This window comes from Xiphophorus maculatus, chromosome 24 (assembly GCF_002775205.1).
Source record: "Xiphophorus maculatus strain JP 163 A chromosome 24, X_maculatus-5.0-male, whole genome shotgun sequence".
Taxonomy (NCBI): Eukaryota; Metazoa; Chordata; class Actinopteri; order Cyprinodontiformes; family Poeciliidae; genus Xiphophorus; species Xiphophorus maculatus.
The window spans coordinates 3,156,118-3,174,905 of record NC_036466.1 but is presented as its reverse complement, the minus strand read 5'-3'; the positions used below and the strand labels follow the sequence as shown (position 1 = coordinate 3,174,905).

The 18,788-nt window shown below is 43.9% G+C and overlaps 1 protein-coding gene and 2 long non-coding RNA genes across 3 annotated transcripts; 2 read left to right on the top strand and 1 right to left on the bottom strand.

Annotated features, from left to right (window-relative positions):
- Window positions 1-55: 55 nt before the first annotated feature.
- On the bottom strand, window positions 56-12,419 carry LOC111607683. Its single transcript, XR_002752419.1, has 3 exons — window positions 12,196-12,419; window positions 3,527-3,586; window positions 56-328 (listed from the first exon to the last, which is right to left on the bottom strand). It is a non-coding gene; the product is annotated as an uncharacterized LOC111607683 (long non-coding RNA).
- On the top strand, window positions 3,593-8,823 carry LOC111607684. The gene is made up of 2 exons (XR_002752420.1): window positions 3,593-7,728; window positions 8,396-8,823. It is a non-coding gene; the product is annotated as an uncharacterized LOC111607684 (long non-coding RNA).
- Window positions 12,420-14,825: 2,406 nt separating the features above from the next.
- Window positions 14,826-18,202, top strand: LOC102234244 (POU domain, class 3, transcription factor 3-B). The gene is made up of 2 exons (XM_005817083.3): window positions 14,826-16,760; window positions 17,105-18,202. The coding sequence occupies exons 1-2, from the start codon at window positions 15,543-15,545 to the stop codon at window positions 17,195-17,197; spliced, it is 1,311 nt and encodes a 436-aa protein (XP_005817140.2). The 5' UTR covers window positions 14,826-15,542; the 3' UTR covers window positions 17,198-18,202.
- Window positions 18,203-18,788: the final 586 nt, after the last annotated feature.

Here is an 18,788-nt window from a genome sequence, read left to right as displayed (position 1 = left end):
AGTGAGGTGCTTCAGGGTGCGCTCGTTTTTAACACAAACAGACACAGAGCCCGGCTTCTGCTGACTTGTTTTTTATTGCACACTTGCGAAAAACACAATACAGATTTTTCACGGCGAAGACGACGTACAGAGGCGTCATGCTCACCGTCTTGAGAAAATCAACATTTCGCAGATGATCCGCGCTTTAAAGGAGCCGAATTTGCTCCAGATTTAGAGATTTGTGCTCGGCGCTGGAGTGTGACTGCAGCTAATGCGTCGAATTAAACCCCGGAGTTCGCTTCCGAGGTCGTCCCTTTTGTTCGCTCCTGCGCGCAGGCCCCTGTCAGATCTGCAGAGACAGAGCACAAAAAAAAACACAAAAAAACAATCAAAAAGGCAAAGAGAGAATACTACTTATCAGTGCGACAGATTCCAAAAAGCCACTAAAACATGATTCCTATCTCGTCATTGTTGAGCGACGTAAACCTTGAACGCCGCTTTGTGTCGGATTAAACGCGAGGAACGGCGTGCGCGATGAGTTTCCGGTTACGTAAAGCGATAAGACGCACCTCGGCTCTGCCGGAGCGAGACGCTTCCAGTGGAAGAGACGTGACAATGTGACATCACGCCGATGGGGGGGAAATAAGCGGGAGTAGAGATACGTGAGCAAAAATCTACAGCTTCCATCCCTGAGCTCGGCTGACAAAACTGTCTTTAGGTGGCGCGGATTATGGATTAATCTATAATAACTGGGGAAGGAGCAGAGAAAAGGAAGAGAAGGAGCCCCTCCGAGTCCACTGCCTCATCAGCTAATGTTCCCGCTAATATTCCCAAATTATATCATTTAGACCTGTATCAGCGCTGCAGAATTAATCATCATTTCCCTGACACTACCCACCCCTCCCCCCCGTTTCATTAGATCTACTGTTTCTGCCGCTCTCATTTCTACAAAGTTGGAATTCTCTTGGTCCAACCATTCTGCTTCTCCTAATAATCTGTTTATCCACCTTATTCTCATTCCTTTTCTTCTGAGCTGTCTTCATAACAGCTGCAGGAAGTCTTCCTGAAGCGTCAGGGCTTTACAGACAGACGCCCTCTTCCTCATCGTCATCAATTGACTCCCCCCGTCATAATTACATGCCCTTTCACGTCGCCTTATTACCATCCAGTTTGTGTTTCTAACCTAAAGAAAATGATGAACACGAAGGAGTCTCCCTGCTTAACGTGGATGTGTCGATCTGAAAGGAAAACGAGAAAGCCAAAGTTTGTGACCTGATGGAATGTGCAATTTTGAGACGGTTGCGGCAACAAAAAAGACAGGAAGCGGAGCTTAAGAATATCACATTTTCTTTGGAAGAGACCAAACTCGATGGCTTGTTAAATGAGAATGCCTTCTCTAAAACCTTTGTATACAGTACAGACCAAAAGTTTGGACACACCTTTCTAATTCAATGGGTTTTCTTTATTTTCATGACTATTTATAAGGCAAGAAATCCCACTTATTAACCTGACAGGGCAGGTTGACCTATGAAGTGAAAACCATTTCAGGTGACGACCTCTTGAAGCTCATCAAGAAAGTGCAGAGTGTGAGCAAAGCAGTAATCACAGCAAAAGGTTGCTACTTTGAAGAAACTAGAATATAAGGGCTATTTTCAGTTGTTTTACACTTTTTTGTTTAGTGCATATTTCCACATGTGTTATTCATAGTTTTGATGCCTTCAGTGTGAATCTACAATGTCAATAGTCATGAAAATAAAGGAAACTCATTGAATTAAAAGGTGTGTCCAAACTTTTGGTCTGTACTGTATATCAAATATGAAGTTAGATTTTTTTTTTTTTTTAAACTAATCAAATAAATATCAGAAATTAAATAAAACGCATTGATATCACCACAGAACGACTTTATACCTACGTCTTATTAAAATCTAGAAATGCCTAATTTTCAGTCTTTTGAGAGATTCCAACTGTAATTATGGTATGGTAATATGTAATGCACCTGTATCTTCAGAGTACAACTAGACATACAGACCAAAACTAACTCGATAGCCTAGATTGCCTAAAATCAACCGTTTTTCACTGCAACCTAAGTCTAGCATGTTGGAAAGTTAGCATGCTAACGCTAACATATCGAGAGCTTCAGACATTTATAAGTGGATAACTGGATTTGTTAAAAAAAAATAAAACAATTTGCTTTTTGGGCATAATGACGGTTATTCAAACATCTAGTAATTGGAGAAGTAGCTGTTTTAACATTGGTGCTATTCTCAAAGGAGTGATAAAACCAGGCACATCAATGAGCTTAGGAAATTAGCATTCTCGTGCTAATATTAACATATTCAAGCTAACGTTTAAAGAATCCATGAGTTATTGTGATTTTTGAAATAAAAGCTTAAAAGTAAAAACCTCTGGCCGTACAGAACACAGCGTGACGACGGTTCATTGTCGGCCTCGCCTGTTTGGGAAGTCATTGTGCTAATGCTCGTATTGACATGCTAAAGCTAACATCCACTGTTGGTTACAGGAGGAAGTTGAATTATTGTGATTGCCGGTTTCTCAGATTGTCTCAGAGTATTGAAGAGAGCTCAATCTGATTTATCTATAACTCTAAAAATACTGTCTGATATGAGATATTTCATTTATTTATGGGTGATATGTCCCTTTTTTTTAAAAAAAATCTGAGCAGCGTTCACTCCATGCCGGTATGAGTGAGTACAAAACAATGAAAAAAGTTAATTAGATTTGATGGAGGTTACACGTTTTTAACCAAGAACAATCCAAATTTGAGATCTGATGTATTATAACCCATTTGGCTGCAGACTGAACCGCCGTCTTCGTTACTCAGGTGAAGTCATTTGCCTGGCAGTGCTGCTGTGAAATGATCGGCCTCCGCTGCGAGCAGCCGGCCGGCCGCGGGGCGCACACAGGTGAGACCAACCGAGGTGGCGACGCAGAACGTGACATAATGAAGCGCGGCTATGAAATTCCATCTGCGTGGCCCTACGGTTTACAGCCTGCCTCTCGGGCCTCTACCTGCTCAGATTTACTGGCTGTTCCTGCCTCCTGGATCCAGCCTCGGTTTGTTTACGATGAAGGTTGGCAGTAAAGCTGGATCACTGGCCTGCGTGGGCCACTTTGTATCTTTGAGCAGATCAAGAAAAGGGTTCAACTGGAATAGATGATGCCGGCCTCTCAGTGTGTTTTAATATCCTGCTGCTGACAGTGCCACCCCCCCTCCAGGGTCCTACCCTGTCTGTGAGCTCTGGATGGGTGGATGGATGGAGGTGGAGTGGTATCGGTGAGGAGGTGCACCCCTACCCTCCACCCATTCTCGCTCTGCCGCTTCAACAATAGCATTTGCATATTTTTATACTCCGTCTTTCCTCTTGCCTCTCTCTCAAAGAAAAACAGCCCGGAGCGTGAATACTCCAGCAGAAGCAGGAGGCGTGCGTAGGGAAAAACGGAAGCTGGGGAGACGCCGTGTCCGCTTTGCTTGGGGAAGGAGACAAACGTACACACATTCAGACTAATGTACACACTGGGCCCTTACCCCCACAGGTTCTACACCGGGGACGAGGAGGAACCAAAGTTTGGTGCTTGTGAGGGTCTCCTGAAAGAGGAACAAAGGGAAGGGTCCAAATTACAATCAGGCCATTGCCATTGTTGCCACATTTTACATGTGCCTGGTCTAGACCACTTTGCTAATATTCACTACCCTTTGCGATACGTTTCATGCTTCATCCGAAAACAACCGAATTCACAATAAAATATAGCGCTGTATTAGCAGTAGTCATTTTTGTATAGTTTTTTCACAGTTGGACCTAAAAAGTCCTGCCGCATAATTCACCAAAATAATTTTGCTTTTGAGTGTAATTAGTCAGTTTTTCCATGTATGCATATTGTTTTTGTTCTACGTATGTTGCTACAAGAGAGAATTTAAAAGCAACTGCTTGATATTCAATAACATAACCTTGTGAAGCCCCAACAGTCTATCAGCTAAATATCTGAAACCAACTTACTGACAATGACAACAACTTTTTTATCTCCTAAGTGTCCAATTAAATGTCTCCATTTAAGAAATACTATGTTTCAATTTTTACCTACTGCAGGACCTTGGTTTTTGCATTTTAATTTTATACACCACAGATGCTAATCTTCTAATCATATCATCAGCATACAAATTCTCTAACCATTCTCTAACCACAGCATTGGCTGGCTAATTTTTCAACCATTGGTTTAGCATGCTAGTTTACCCAGATGTTGGCATGCTAACTATCTAAACAGTTATAGCATGGCAATTTTTCAACAATGCGATTAGTGTCCTAATCTCTCAACCGTAGCATCCGATGCTTTTTGTAAACAACATTTAGCATTTAGCCTGCATTTTGAGACATTTTTGCTGAACATTTGTGACTTCAAGTATCTGCCGTCCTAATCGGAGACGCAACTGCTGATAAAAAAAAAAGTGTCTGGAGATTTTCAAGAAAGACTGCTGCATCTTGAGTCGATCAGTCAGTCAGTCAACACATAGAATGTGAATTTAAAGCGTAGTTAATTGTATTCAACTAGAAAACACACATTTAATCCCCAGTTTGTCTCAGGTGTGGCACGAGCTCCTGTTGCCGCATTTTTGATGAACACCTCAGAGACGAGTGAGAACCAGCGAATGAAAAGAGCAGCATTACGTAATTGCATCATTCAGAGATGCTGACAATGCAACCAGACATGTTTGTCATTGCTAGGAGGGGGAGAGGGGATGGATTTGTTTGTGGACTAATCCAGAAAGGCTTCAGACAAACAGCCGTGCAAAGTGTGGAGGAAGGCATTTCAAAGCAGCCATAACCGCAGAGAATGCTCCGCTAAGCTCACACCTCCGCCATGAAGGTTACACTCTGAGGATAACTAGATGCACAGCAGAGCTGCATGTAATTTCATTTTACATGACACCCCGCGTTATATAAAGTTCAGGCAGACAAAAGGAGGCGTCCCTGCGGAGGACCTTGACTCGGCTCTTCGGGCTGCAGTTTGAGGCGTTACGAAAGCAGCATGTGTCACCAGATGTAGTGATGAAGAGTTGCCTTTTCGTCCCAAACCGACGGCGCCGAACTTGTTACAGCCGACAACCACCTTTCCACGCGGCACGAACGACGTGAGGAGGATCTATGTCGGGATGGAAAACCTGGGTCCTGAGGGATTCTCAGACATCTTCAGAGCACATGTTCGCTGAAAGTGCAGAGGGATATTTGACTTGACAGAGCATGCTGAGGCAATTCTCCAACAACAAAGTTCTATTGTGCTCAACTCTGAGCTCCATTGTTTAATTCCCTTCTAACTGACGCTCGTCTGTAGAAACTAAAAGTCCCTTTAGATAAAAAACAGGCTAAAAGATCTAGAAAAACTCTAGCATTGCCAACCAGCTCAGCACTGCAGGGCCGCAATTAGCGGTCCGAGCTAACAGCGGTTAGTGAGTGACCTCCCCTGGGTCGATGTGAAGCCCGTCTGCTGTCCCTATTGTAGGATGATGCCAATTTTTGATAGATCAAATTCCTACATTTCAATCAAATTAAAGAGGAGATTCATTTCAGAGCCTTTCTGTGAAAGAAACTTTCAAACTTTGGGGAAAGATTTTAGAAATTCAGGAAAACTTGAGTTGCCTCTCCTAACAACCTTGAAGGCGAAAGATAAATATCCACGAGGCACCCTAGAAAGAAGCCCGTTTTATTTCTGGAGATTAATTGCATGCACATGAACGTGTCGAAAATGTGATTCATTTCTGGCACAGAGAGTTATATCTGAAGCTGTGTTTGATAAATTTAGTCAATAATTGATTTTGTTTGCCAGATTGATTTTGCGTTCAGGGGAGGCAGGTGAGTAATCCTGCTAAGTAAAAATAAAGCTATGAGAAGTAAAATAGATGCTAAGAACAATGAAAGAAAATCACTTTGTCCACTTGGATTTTCTATAACTTGTTTTTCTTAATGTCAACATTTTATGGTCAAAATCTTGGAATTTGCGCATTGCCTGTTGAAATACATGCAAGAAGAGCCGAGGTGAGGCAGTGCAGTACCACGCCTCACTGATAGGAGGCAGTGCTGATCCCCTTAGAGACAATGAGCAACAGGTGCTCTTCTTCTACGCATTGAAAAGATTGTCCAGGGAAAATTCGGTCGGAGCAGAACCGCTCAAATACACAACAACTAATAGAAAACTTTTCTGTTTTGTTTTTATGAATTAAGTGAAAAAACTGTCAATTCTGTTCCTAAATGCAAAATGATGCCTACATTTATTTTTGTGTACATGTAAATATGAGATTAAATAATTATGCAACAATGTCAGTAGTTTTTAAAAACTTACTTGTGACATTAATTTTCTATTTTGTTGCCTAAAATCTAGCAATAAGGTTATTTCGACCCAATCTAACATTGTTAACCTAAACGATCACTTATTTCTAAGCAAAGCTGCTAAATTAAAAGATTATTTTTTTGTTAAATGTAAATATTTGTTATTTTTATGAGCCCCAAGCAAATTGTACATGAATATAGACAATGTAATTTTGGCCGAACCTAACCGTGTTTCAATTTTTGCCACGTCAAAATATGCTATTAATCATAAACATGATCACTATTTTCCTAAACTTGGAGTTTTCCTTATGCTATTTATGATTTCTTCCATAAATCTTGATGAAATATGTTGTCAATATCTGGCCATGTCAACATTGTGATTATTTCTAGACGCCTTTATGGACGGAAGCTGCAGATTTCTGTCCCAGTTGATGCTGATTTAGCCTGACCGTTTAAAGTGGAACAGAAGTCTGTCGTTTTCCAGCCTGTAGACGTTTGCTCATTTTTACTCATCCTGGGCGACCTTAAACCCAAACAGACCCATGTTGCATTGTGGGAAAGTGAAACTTGCCGCCCGAACACGACTCCAGCTCCACGTCTATCTGTGGAAATGAGAGAAGGATGCTGCGTGTAATCAGCTGTTTACAGCCGCCGCAGCAGCTCCGGCCTAATGGCTCCAACATGGCCGACACGGGCTCAGTTACGTCACCTAAATGAATGCCCTCTGTTCCAGATCACCCAGCTGCATGTTTCCAGTTTACCCAGTCTGGGTGTGAGAGGATGAAGAAGAGGAGGAGGAAGAGGAGGTGGAGGTAGCGGGGGCATCCAGAGGAAGACGCATGTAAACCCATTTCCAAACAAACGGGCCAGTGTTCAATGGCTGAATGAATCAACACGAGCGACCGCACAACAGGACATGGTGGCCATTTAACACTGGTGAGCCCATGGTGATTATACTGTACACATGCAGACAGAGTCAGAAATGAAACCAAACATGTGTGAGTTGAGGCTCACACATGTTTACACTCCAGAAAGTTGTCTATTTTTATCTAAAGGCCTTTATTCAGTCAGGTTCTTACTGAACTGACCTGCAGCCATATTGTGGGAGTAGATTTAGTGATGTGAAGGGGAGGGTTAGCCAAAATTAGATGCAAAATAATACAAATGTGTAATAAATAATGATGAATGTAAGAATGTGGATCGGATCTGTTGACTGACTTATAAACAACAAATATGCCTGAATATCCATTAAAACACAGTGGACATCATCTCAGCGTTGCCATAGAAGCTTACATCTACCATCTTCCTTATCTCCACTTTTTAGGTGTTCAGCCAATCTGCACCAAGGAAAATAAACGGCACTCTGTGATTGGCTACCAGCCAATAGAAAGTCAGCTATCATCGAGTCCAGGTATTTCAGCCCCGCAGGCCACATTTTCTTTGACCATATTTGATATGTTGCACAAAATAAATGTATATCTGAAAAATAATGCTAACTTTCCACGAATAATCTGAAGTCAAGTTCCTCAGAAAATCCACCAATAGCGTCCGTTTGAATCACGCAGCTTTAAACACTGTCGTTCGTGTCCTGTAGCTCTAGCTAAAGTTGCAGCGGCGTTGAATTTTAATTTTGAAAATGAGTGTGCCACTTCGTTTTTTTTCCTCACACTTAAACTCCAGCTTTTACTTTGAAAAGGCTTTTATTACGGCTCAGATTACACAGACAGGAACCATAAAGACACGCAGATGACATTTCCTCCCGTCTCCCTCATGAATATCAAAGCCAGGCCAGAAAAACAAGGCAGGGCATTAGAGCCCTATTATTGTATTTGCATTCCCCATAACACGCGGCGTGTTGGTTGCTGTATTTATTGCCTCATCAGCTCGGCGTGGCTGCTAGCAGCGGCTGATTTATTAGCCCAACGTCACATGGAGTGAGTTGGCGAACGGAGTGGAGGAAGGTTTTCCTGCTGGTGGACTTTCCTGACGATTGGCTTCTCTCCTGGCCCGGAGCCAGATCAGGACTTCTATCTGCACAGATCTACGTCCGGCTTGAGGTTTCCGTTTTTGTTTTGCAGAGTCTCTTGGAAGTGCAGCCGAGGTCCTCCGCTCATCTCTTTTTTTCCAATCTTTCTGGGATTTGGAGTGATTTGCGCCGCGCTTCCCCGAGGGAAATAAATACTTTGATTAATGTAATCCTGGGGAGGCTGATGTCCCTCCCCTCCCCCACCTGTACCTGAGGGACTGCTCAGCAAAACAAAAACAAGAAGAAGAAGAAGAAACGAGCAGAGAGCGACAACTGGACGAGTGCAGATTGGATTTGTTTGGTTTCTTAATTAGTGTGCCTTTAATGCGCAGCATCAGTCTTGATTAGCATGTAGCGCTATCCAACAGGACACTGTAAAAGTGTGGCTCACGCTCATGTGACTCCTGGAAGTGGCAGCATTATGCTGGGTGGGACTGCTGGGGTTACAGGTGCAAAGTTCTTCCCAGTGCTCGGATAATTCCTTGAAAACAAGAATTTGACGTGCAAGTTTAAATTTACTACATAGTTCCTATAGTGTTGAACCAGATGGCAAAAATAGTGGCAGCATGATCCTGTGGGATATGTGTAGCTTGAAGGAGAAGGGGGGGACGGGGGGGGGGGGGGGGGGGGGGTCTTGAAAAATGACTCATAAAAATAGTAACTGAAAGCAAAACTTAAATTTATTGCACTTTTCATGCAAGAAAGACCAAGTGGCAGCATCATGCTGTGGGACCGCTGCTAGTCAGACCAGCTCCTCTGGAATATGAATGATCGGCTCCATCACCAGAACCTAAAGAACCTTATTTACCATATTTTTTTTCATGGTTTTTTGTTGTTGTTTTGTTTTGTTTTTTTCATTTTCCTCCTAACTAGTTTGGAACAAATCCAAACTTTATATTTGTGTATATCAGTATATTTATGCCACTCACTTCTAATTATTTATTCAATTTTTAAAAAAAAGGTCATTTATATACATTATTAAGTCATAACTAGTGTCAATTTAAGGCACATTTTTGTCTCTGTCTATTTATTAAAAAATGTTTTCTATCATTTAAAAAGCCTCAGACTTGCGCACATATTTTGTAATATTTCATGTTAGAAATAAATATGTATTTTTACATATTATTATTCACAAATATTATTTTCAGCGACTTTGCTCAACACGGTTCCTTTTGTCAAATATTGGGCCCCTGCCTCTTGAAAGTCTTCTGTTGCGGCTCTGCTGGGGGCACAAAACATGAGCACCACCTCCGCCTGCTTCAACTTTACTGTAAAAAGTCAGAACTGATATCCACCCAGAATTACACTAATGAGCGCAAACAGGGGGCGCAAATATCGACAATCTGCGCAATAATTCTGATGAGAGAGTCCAGTTAAACTCCTAACATCTCTTCACCTGCACATCTCCAGCATCTCCGCGCTTCAGCTTCACAGAGCGGTTACTGTGTGTGTGTGTGTGTGTGTGTGTGTGTGTGTGTGTGTGTGTGTGTGTGTGTGTGTGTGTGTGTGTGTGTGTGTGTGTGTGTGTGTGTGTGTGTGTGTGTGTGTGTGACTCCATGAAGCATATTAATAATAAAAAAAAAGCCTGTCTGAATGAGGGGAAAATCCCCATTCATGTCTGACACCGAAGGCCTGCTTGAAGCCCATTTAATTAACGGTATATATTACCGTCTAAGTGCTGCGAAGTTCGGCTCTAAATCAGCGTTTGGGCCTGACACGCTCAACGTATGTCGGATTACAGCGAGCCGGACCGAGCGTGAGGGGGGCGTTGGGGGGCCTGCAAATAAATTATGTAGCCCACAGGCAACTTTAAGTGTGCCATAATTAAAAAGCGGCGGGAATTGCATCAGTTTAATGCGAATATGCGGCGGGCGAGCCACAGAAGTGTCTGAAATTTACGGCCGAAAATCATCTTTTATGGAGAAGAGAGAGACAATAGATTAATGCGAGCTAATTGATTTCCCCCCTTAATTCGCTGGAGCTGCTGTGCAACAAGCCTACATTAAAAAAAAATAATAATTTTTTTTTTTTTTTTTTTTTTTTAAATCCTCATTTTATTAATTAGTGGCGCCTTGTAGGAGATGTATCTCTCTCTCTCCTCCCGCAGGAGCAACCCGCAAACTCCCGCGATACTTCGGGAATTCCTACTGCTATCGGTTGCGAGCGCCCCCCCCCCCCCCTCGCCCTCCTCTCCCCCAACAAAAAAAAGTCACGTCTCAGCCATATGTTTGCGCCAAACATCCGTGATGCACATGGAGGCCGGACCTGAGGAGCCTGAGTGGCGGCTCTGGTGCGCAGGCGCAGGTGGTGGGTGGGGTGGGGTGGGGGGTCAAAGCCATCATATGACAAATTCTCTCCCTGTCTGAGGATAAAATGTAAATAATCTGATGTCTGAATTAGAATTTGGCTCGTCATATTTGTTAGCTCTGTTGTGCGTCATCAGCTGAAGTTTGCGCCACTCAGTAGTTTTAATTGAGCACAACGAGGGTTTATTAAAAACATGAGTCCATTTAAACGGGATAGAAATGGACTCATTTCAATTTGTTCCGATTTTATTATTTCAGTATTGAAAATGATAAACAAGGCGGGTAATCTGACACAAAATGGACTTTTTTTTTTTTTTTTTTTTTTTTTTTTTTGCGCCAACCTGCAGGACAAAACGGGGTGACGTTCGCATCGTGACTGAGCGCGACACCTGGCGGATTTGATGACCAAATCATACACACACTCCTACAAAAAAAAAAAATATAAAAATGATTAAAAATAAACCAGACTGTCAGGAAGTAAATAATAGTAATAAAAAAATAATAAAAAAAAAGAAGGAGCGACTCAACAGAGAGCAGCAGCAGGGGCGTGCACAGGAATAAGCGGGGCCGCGCGTTCAGAAAGAAAACTACGATTAGTTATTTCACATGTTTGGGTCACTTTTAGACGGAAAGTGGTTTTCTTCCTTTAGTTTGTACAAAAAGTTCTCCGAGAACCCCCCCCCCCCCCCCGTTTTTCTCTCTCACACACACACAAACGCAGAGTCGTTTTTCATCTCGACTCCAGTGCACAAACATACAGCTTAATGCGGCCAGTGTTCCCGTCTTTTATTGGCCTCACCATGGCGACGGGGCGCGGGGCTCAGCAATGCGGCTCCCCGTCTCCCTCGGAGGCTTGGAGGAGGAGGAAGAGGAAGAGGAGGAACTCCGGGGGGAGGCGGGGGGGGGGGGACGGAACATTCAAAGTCCGGCAACTCTGACGGGAAACAGTTCTAGTTTTCATATATATATATATATATATATATATATATATATATATATATATATTTTTTTTTTTTTTTTTTTTTTTTTTTTTTTTTTTAGCGGATAACTGCTTCGTTTTCTCTGCCCGCATGCATGTTGAAGATTAAAAACAAGAAGAAAACAACTTTAAGCAAACTTTAAGGTCGATTCGCCTTAACCGAGGATCCAGCCGATGGGTCCTCTCCTCTCTCCTCTCTGGTTCTCGCCTCTTAAAATCTGATTGATTGCACTTTTCTCCGGCGGACGTTCGCTACGAAACCGGCGCAGCTCCTCCATCTGCTCCCCACTTCTATGATTTAGCGATAAAAAGGAAGAGGGGGCGGGGGGTAACTGCCAGGCTGTTATTATTATTCTTATTATTATTAATAATAATAATAAAAATAATAAAATCGGCTTTAGAAAAACTACTCATTAGCAGAACTTCCTCCAGATTGGCGCAGAAGAACGGGGTGAAACGTCGCGTAAAAAAAAAAAAAAGAGAGACGCGTATAAGGCGGACGCGTAGAAAGTGCGCTAAATCCGCCGAGGTGATGATGACGACGATGATGGTGGCGGTGGTTCTTACCTTCAGAGTGAAAGACGTGGCGTGGGTTTGCTCCCACGGAGCGTGGAAGCGGTTATATCTCCCTTCCCGGCGACTCGCTGCTCCCTCAGATTTTCTTTCCTCCGCCTCGACTGAGCAGGAGCGCCGCTCTGCTCCCGCTATTATTTTCACTAAAATATATGAAAATTTATGCAAATGAAAATCAGCACTAACTGTTCGTCTCTTGTTATACTTGGGGATGATTTTTTTTTTCCTTCCTCCCCCCCACCCCCTCTCTCTTTCTCTCCCCTCTCCTCACTCTTTCCCCGCTTTGCATACAGAATAAATGAACTTCCCCAGCAGGAAACTTGGGGACCGTTTTATATATATACACATATATATATATAATAAGCAAATAAATAATAAATAAACACAGGATATATCAGAGAGGAGTTTGCGGCTGGTTTCTGGGGGAATATTTCCTAGAATGGCTTTTGACTCGCCTTTTATGGATGTTGTACATCCTTTTTCTTTTTTTCTCTCTTTTTTTTTTTGCAGGGATTTCTGGGAAATTTATTCAGGAATCCTCACTGTATATTAATGCATAGAGGAGGGGCCCCATGGCTCCATGGGCCCCAAACGTTCCTGGTGCAGAGAGGACATTAGCGTTTCCTGATGGAAGGAAAGTCCAGAGCTGCACTGTTTTTATTCTACTGGAGATAAATAATAATATGAGTAATAATAATAATTACTGTGAATTTAAAAAATGTCACTTTTTATCTTAGTTCCTGAAACTGTAGTTAGAATGAAATGGAAAAAAAATAAACACATTTTTTTTTAAAAAAAAAAAGAGGGAAAAGTTTAACTCTAAAGTTAGAAATCAGGACTTGAGTGTGTTTTCACAGAGACAGAAATAAAATCAGAAATGATGTTTGTTTTCGAGGTTTTTTTCCATTTCAGACAGAAATCTGTTGTTTAAATAGAGACTGTCAGACTGTCTTTAAAACAACATGAGAGTATTTAGTTCCTTCTAAGCAGCTATAGTTCTGAATTTAAGCGGTCGAAAAGACATGGAGTTGGGCTTTAATCTGATGTAGTGGAGGTCACGGAGGGACCCATAGGGTCATCGTTTCAGGCCCAGACAGGGGAAGAGCTTCACTGCCAGCTGAACAGATTCAATTGTGGTTAAGAAGTAGAGACGTTTTAAAAAAAGAAAGAAAGAAAGAAAGAAAAAAGTCTAAAAGTTACCAGAGTAAAAGGAATCCTCACTACTTATTGGTTCATAGAAAGAGGGGACCCATGCGTTACAGCTTCAGTGGCCCTCGGTAACTCTACTTTAAATAATTTGACTCTTTCTCTGTTGTCAACTTTACATAAAAACTGTGTCAGTCCGAGGGGCCCCATGGGGTTGGGAGAGGCTCGAGCGCGAATCCAGACGCTTCAGGATGAACTTGGCAGCAACGGGAGCGAATGTGATTAGAAAGGACAAAGAAAAGTTGGCGACGAATCCATCTGATGGATGAGGACGTGCTGGCTGACGTCTACATCCGCAGATTCCCCCATAAACTTCTGGTCTACGCAATAATATTAATAAGTAATGAAATCATTCACTGCTGAGGACAGATTCATGAAACAAATGTAGCAAAAAAAAAAAAAAATATATATATATATATATTTCAATTTAAATAATGTGGTGGAAAAATGAAGGATGAGGAGATATTGGAAATATATATATAAAGATGGAGTGCTGGGGGTGGCGCAGGGGTTCAGCACAACACGGATACGGAGGTTGCAGGTTCGATTCCCGGCCTGGTGACCTTTACCGCGTGTCTTCCCTCTTTACCTCCTTTCCTGACCTTTCACTTTCAAATAAAGGCCACTGTAACCCCCCGAGAAAAAAACAACAACAACAACAAAAGGGGGAATATTGCCTTCCAACTAAATTGATGAAAAGTCGAAGAAAGATTTTAGGATGAATTCAGCTAAAAACGAAAAGAGACACAGAAACAGAAACGCTGTCTGCGTCAGAACGGCGTCTGGTGGCTGAAAGTGAATGGCGACAATAATAATAATAATAATAATAATAATAATAATAATAATAATAATAATAATAATTCATTTTCATTGTAAAGTCCTTTTTGGATTCTAATAAAGATCAAAAACAACAGCAACCACCGAGTGCGTGTCAGCGTCCAGGTGAAAGCCGGTTAGCTCGACAGCTAAACTTGAACTGTTTTTAAGACTATAAACCGGATGTCCACCATTTAAACATGTTCAGGGGTTTAAAGCTGATTTCCGGAGCAGAGAGAGAAAATAACAAATGAGTGTGGGTTTTTTTTAAAATGTTAAATAACCTTAAAAAAAATAAAATAAAACACACAAACGTCCTCGTCCCTGTTTGTCTCGGCACTGTTTACTACCGAGTTGTGCTCCCCGTTTTGTTTGGACCCGCAATTAAAAAGCAGCCAATCGGAACAGCCGGAAGGAGGTTCTCCGCGCGCCCCGGAGACCTGCCAATCACGCCCCGGGTAACCAATCAATGGGCACGCACGGGGTAAACACGGCGTCCTGAGGGCTGAGAGGGAGGAGGGCGAGGGGGGGGGGGCGCTGTGGAGGGGGGGGGGGGGGGGGGGGGGGGGGGGGTGAGAGGGGAGGAGGCCTGTCAGAGAGAGAAAGAGAGAGAGAGAGATAGAAAGAGGAGGAGAGAGAGGCAGCGAATGAGAGGAGAGGCTCGCAGGCAGCGCCGCGCCACTGTTCCGACTGGATTGTACTTGAACGGGAGTTCGCGGTTTGGCAGGTTTATCCACATCAAAACAGAACAAAGAGACGGTGCTATAAAAGAAGAGAGGGAGAGAGCAGCGGAGGGAAGAAAAGCAACTTGAATTACAAAAGAAGTGAGGACGCTCTCCGCTTTTTCCGCATCCAAGGCTGGACGTAAAAAACTGGCGAATTTCTGGAAGGAGGCTTTTTGTTTTTGTTTGTTTGTTTGTTTGTTTTTCTTTCTTCCTTCCTGAAAGTTTGTTTGGGACGCTTCCGATTTGAATTTTGATGTCCGCGATCTCGGTGCGAAACTTTCCCCCGCGGACTGCACATGGTTTCAAAGGGCTTTCAGAGGAGCTGGGATATCTTTCCACGTCGTCCACGCTGAACACTCTCCGCTAGAATGTTGTAAATACGCGCGGGTTTTGCTCCAGCCGCTCCTCTGCGTCTATCAGCGCATCCAAAGAAGAAGAAGAAGAAGAAGAGACTGCACGGACTTTTAAAAAGACTGAATAATTCATGAGATACAATTTGCCTGCTGGAAAGAAGTGACTGTAAAAAAAAAAAAGAAAGAAAGAAAAAAAAAGGGAGGGGAGTTGTCCACAAATATATTCATAAGGGTTGACGGGATGGCCACCGCGGCTTCCAATCCTTATCTGCCCAGCAATAGCATCTTATCGTCCGGCTCCATCGTGCACTCTGACTCCGGGGGCGGCGGCATGCAGCCCGGCAGCGCCGCGGTCACCTCCGGGTCCGGAGGTTACAGGGGAGACCCCACGGTCAAGATGGTGCAAAGTGACTTTATGCAAGGCGCCATGGCAGCGAGCAACGGGGGGCACATGCTGAGCCATGCCCACCAGTGGGTGACGTCCCTGCCGCACGCCGCGGCGGCCGCAGCCGCAGCCGCGGTGGCCGCGGCCGAGGCCGGCTCGCCCTGGTCGTCCAGCCCGGTCGGGATGACCGGCAGCCCGCAGCAGCAGGACGTTAAGAGCTCCGCCAGAGACGATCTGCACACGGGCACCGCGCTGCACCACAGGCCGCCTCACTTAGCTCCGCACCACACGCACGCCGGGGCGTGGGGCAGCACCACGGCGGCGCACATCAACTCCATCTCCGGCGGGCAGCAGCAGCAGCAGCAGCAGTCGCTCATCTACTCGCAGCCGGGGGGCTTCACTGTGAACGGCATGCTGAGCCCCGGCAGCCAGAGCCTGGTGCACCCCGGCCTGGTGCGGGGGGACACCCCGGACCTGGAGCACGGCAGCCACCACCACCACCACCACCACCAGCACCCGCACCACCAGCACCACACCGCCGTCAACAGCCACGACCCGCACTCGGATGACGACACGCCGACGTCGGACGACCTGGAGCAGTTCGCCAAGCAGTTCAAGCAGCGGCGGATCAAGCTGGGCTTCACGCAGGCGGACGTGGGCCTGGCGCTGGGCACGCTGTACGGGAACGTGTTCTCGCAGACCACCATCTGCAGGTTCGAGGCGCTGCAGCTCAGCTTCAAGAACATGTGCAAGCTGAAGCCGCTGCTGAACAAGTGGCTGGAGGAGGCCGACTCGTCCACGGGGAGCCCCACCAGCATCGACAAGATCGCGGCGCAGGGCCGCAAGCGCAAGAAGCGCACCTCCATCGAGGTGAGCGTCAAGGGGGCCCTGGAGAGCCACTTCCTCAAGTGCCCCAAGCCGTCGGCGCAGGAGATCAGCTCGCTGGCGGACAACCTGCAGCTGGAGAAGGAGGTGGTCAGAGTGTGGTTCTGCAATAGGAGGCAGAAGGAAAAGCGGATGACGCCGCCAGGAGTGGCGCAGACGCCGGAGGATGTGTACTCTCAGGTCGGCAATGTGAGTGCAGAAACACCGCCCCCCTCCATGGACTGCAAACGAATGTTCAGTGAAACGTAGAGTATTTTTTTTTTTTTTAGATGAAATTAAACTGCTTAAACAGACAGACTATCGCCATGATAGCACAAAACCTTTTTTTCTTTTTGATACTGTGATTGTGAGAATGAGACTGCAGAAAAATGTGTTTTATCTATTTTTCACCAGAAAACAAAACAAACAAAAAAAAAAAACCGTTTCCCCCTCTTCTTTTTTCCTCCTTCCCAAACACACAAAAACAAAAACGCACCTTCTTCCAGGCCCTAAATGTCTTAACCTAAAAGGTTCCTTCTGCTTTTTTCTTTCAGGGGCATTTTTTAGTAGATTACTTAAAAGATGAAGCGAGCGACCAGAGGGTGACAACCACAAGTTCATTCCACCAGGTAATTTTGGCGCATTGAGAAGAGGAACTTCTCCTTAATAATTTTTCATCATTTTTTTTTTTCCTCTCTCCCTCCTGAAAAGTAAACACACCCCCTCCCAACCTGCACTCCCCTTCTTCTTTATCATGTTTATTGCAAAACAAAACAAAAGCGAGAGAGAGAGAGAGAGAGAGACATTTTGTATATTTGAAAAGAAAACCGGGACTGAATCATTCTCCAGAGAGGATCCACGACGCTTCCAGCTTCCTGATTATTTTTTTCTGGATTTTTCTTTTTTTTTTCTGCCAATTTTTCTATCCTATATTCCTCCTCCTCCTCCTCTTCCTCCCATCCCCTCACTCCATCACTTCTTCGTCACCTTTTAAAGAGGAGAGCAGAAGCAGGAACTGTCTGTGATCTCAAAGATCACCTCCTTTCCTTCCCCCCCCCCCTTGTCGTTATTTAACGGAGACACTTGAGTGGATTTTTTTTTTCTTCCTCTCCCACCGAGGAGAAAACGGGACATTTGAGCTGCACTTATTTCAGATTTAACAACAGAAACAAAAACAAAACAAACACACACACACACACACACACACACAAAAAAAAAAAAAATCTGTTGCCAAGTGTGACTGAGTGTGGATTATTGCTGCCCTTTGTAAGCAGGATTCTTTGGTAGGTTTTAATAAACGACAAAAAAAAAATATATAAAAAAACACACACACAATGTAAAGCTGGCAATATAGTTCATCAGATCAGATTTTTATTTTTGTTTTTAATATTTTATCCCAAACGGTAATTTATTCCTCTGTTTTTATGCTTTATTTCTGGATCATATTTTCCTCTAAAAGGAGCACAAATCACCACGAGCAGACCGTTTGTTCTATCTAGGTAATAAGGGTATATTTTGATGTGAATTTCTTCTTCTCCTTTTTTTTTTTTTTTTCTTTGCTCTTATTTTTTTATTTCGACTGTATATTTAATTTGCAGTAGTGGTTCCGTACGAGCTGACTGAGACAATAAATTTGTTAGAATGAAACGCAACAATCCTGTGCTGCTTTATTATTATTATTATTATTATGATTATTATTATGATTATTATTATGATTATTGTGGTGGTGAATTTGAAGTGTTTCGGTTGGCTATGGACAATATTTCAAAATGTGCAAAGAATCCCGTTTTGACGCTACGAACGAGCCAAATTAATGCGCGTGCTCGTTCATTATTTTTATTATTATTATTATTATTTTTGCTAGCTTTTGTTTTGTTTTGTATTTTTACGCAAACGTCGCGCGACTCGGTGCGTAAAACGTTCTGCTGTTTGGAGGCTGTGGGTCGTGTTGGGTCAGGATCAGAGGCCGCAGAGGTCAGAGCGCGTGCTGATTGGTTCTACGCTTCAGTTTCCAACTGCACCCCCCCCCCCCCCCCCCCCTCTCTACCTTAACCCCCCTAGATTAATTTCTTATCTCTTTTTGCATCTTGGGGTCGCCTATTCAGCGAAACTCCCCCAAACGTGTCCCCTCGCTGCAGGATTTGAATTTAGCGGATGCCCCCCTCCCTCACTGTCCCCCCCACCCCCCACCTCCTCCACGATAGTCGCTTAGCAACTGAATTCAATGATAACGACGGA

What these genes read in the sequence shown, in the direction of transcription:
- LOC102234244 (XM_005817083.3), top strand. Translation starts at nt 15,543, where the DNA reads ATGGCCACCGCGGCTTCCAATCCTTATCTGCCCAGCAATAGCATCTTA. An exon ending in TGTACTCTCAGGTCGGCAAT is followed by an intron (nt 16,761 to 17,104) that starts GTGAGTGCAGAA and finishes TTTTTCTTTCAG; the next exon opens with GGGCATTTTTTAGTAGATTA.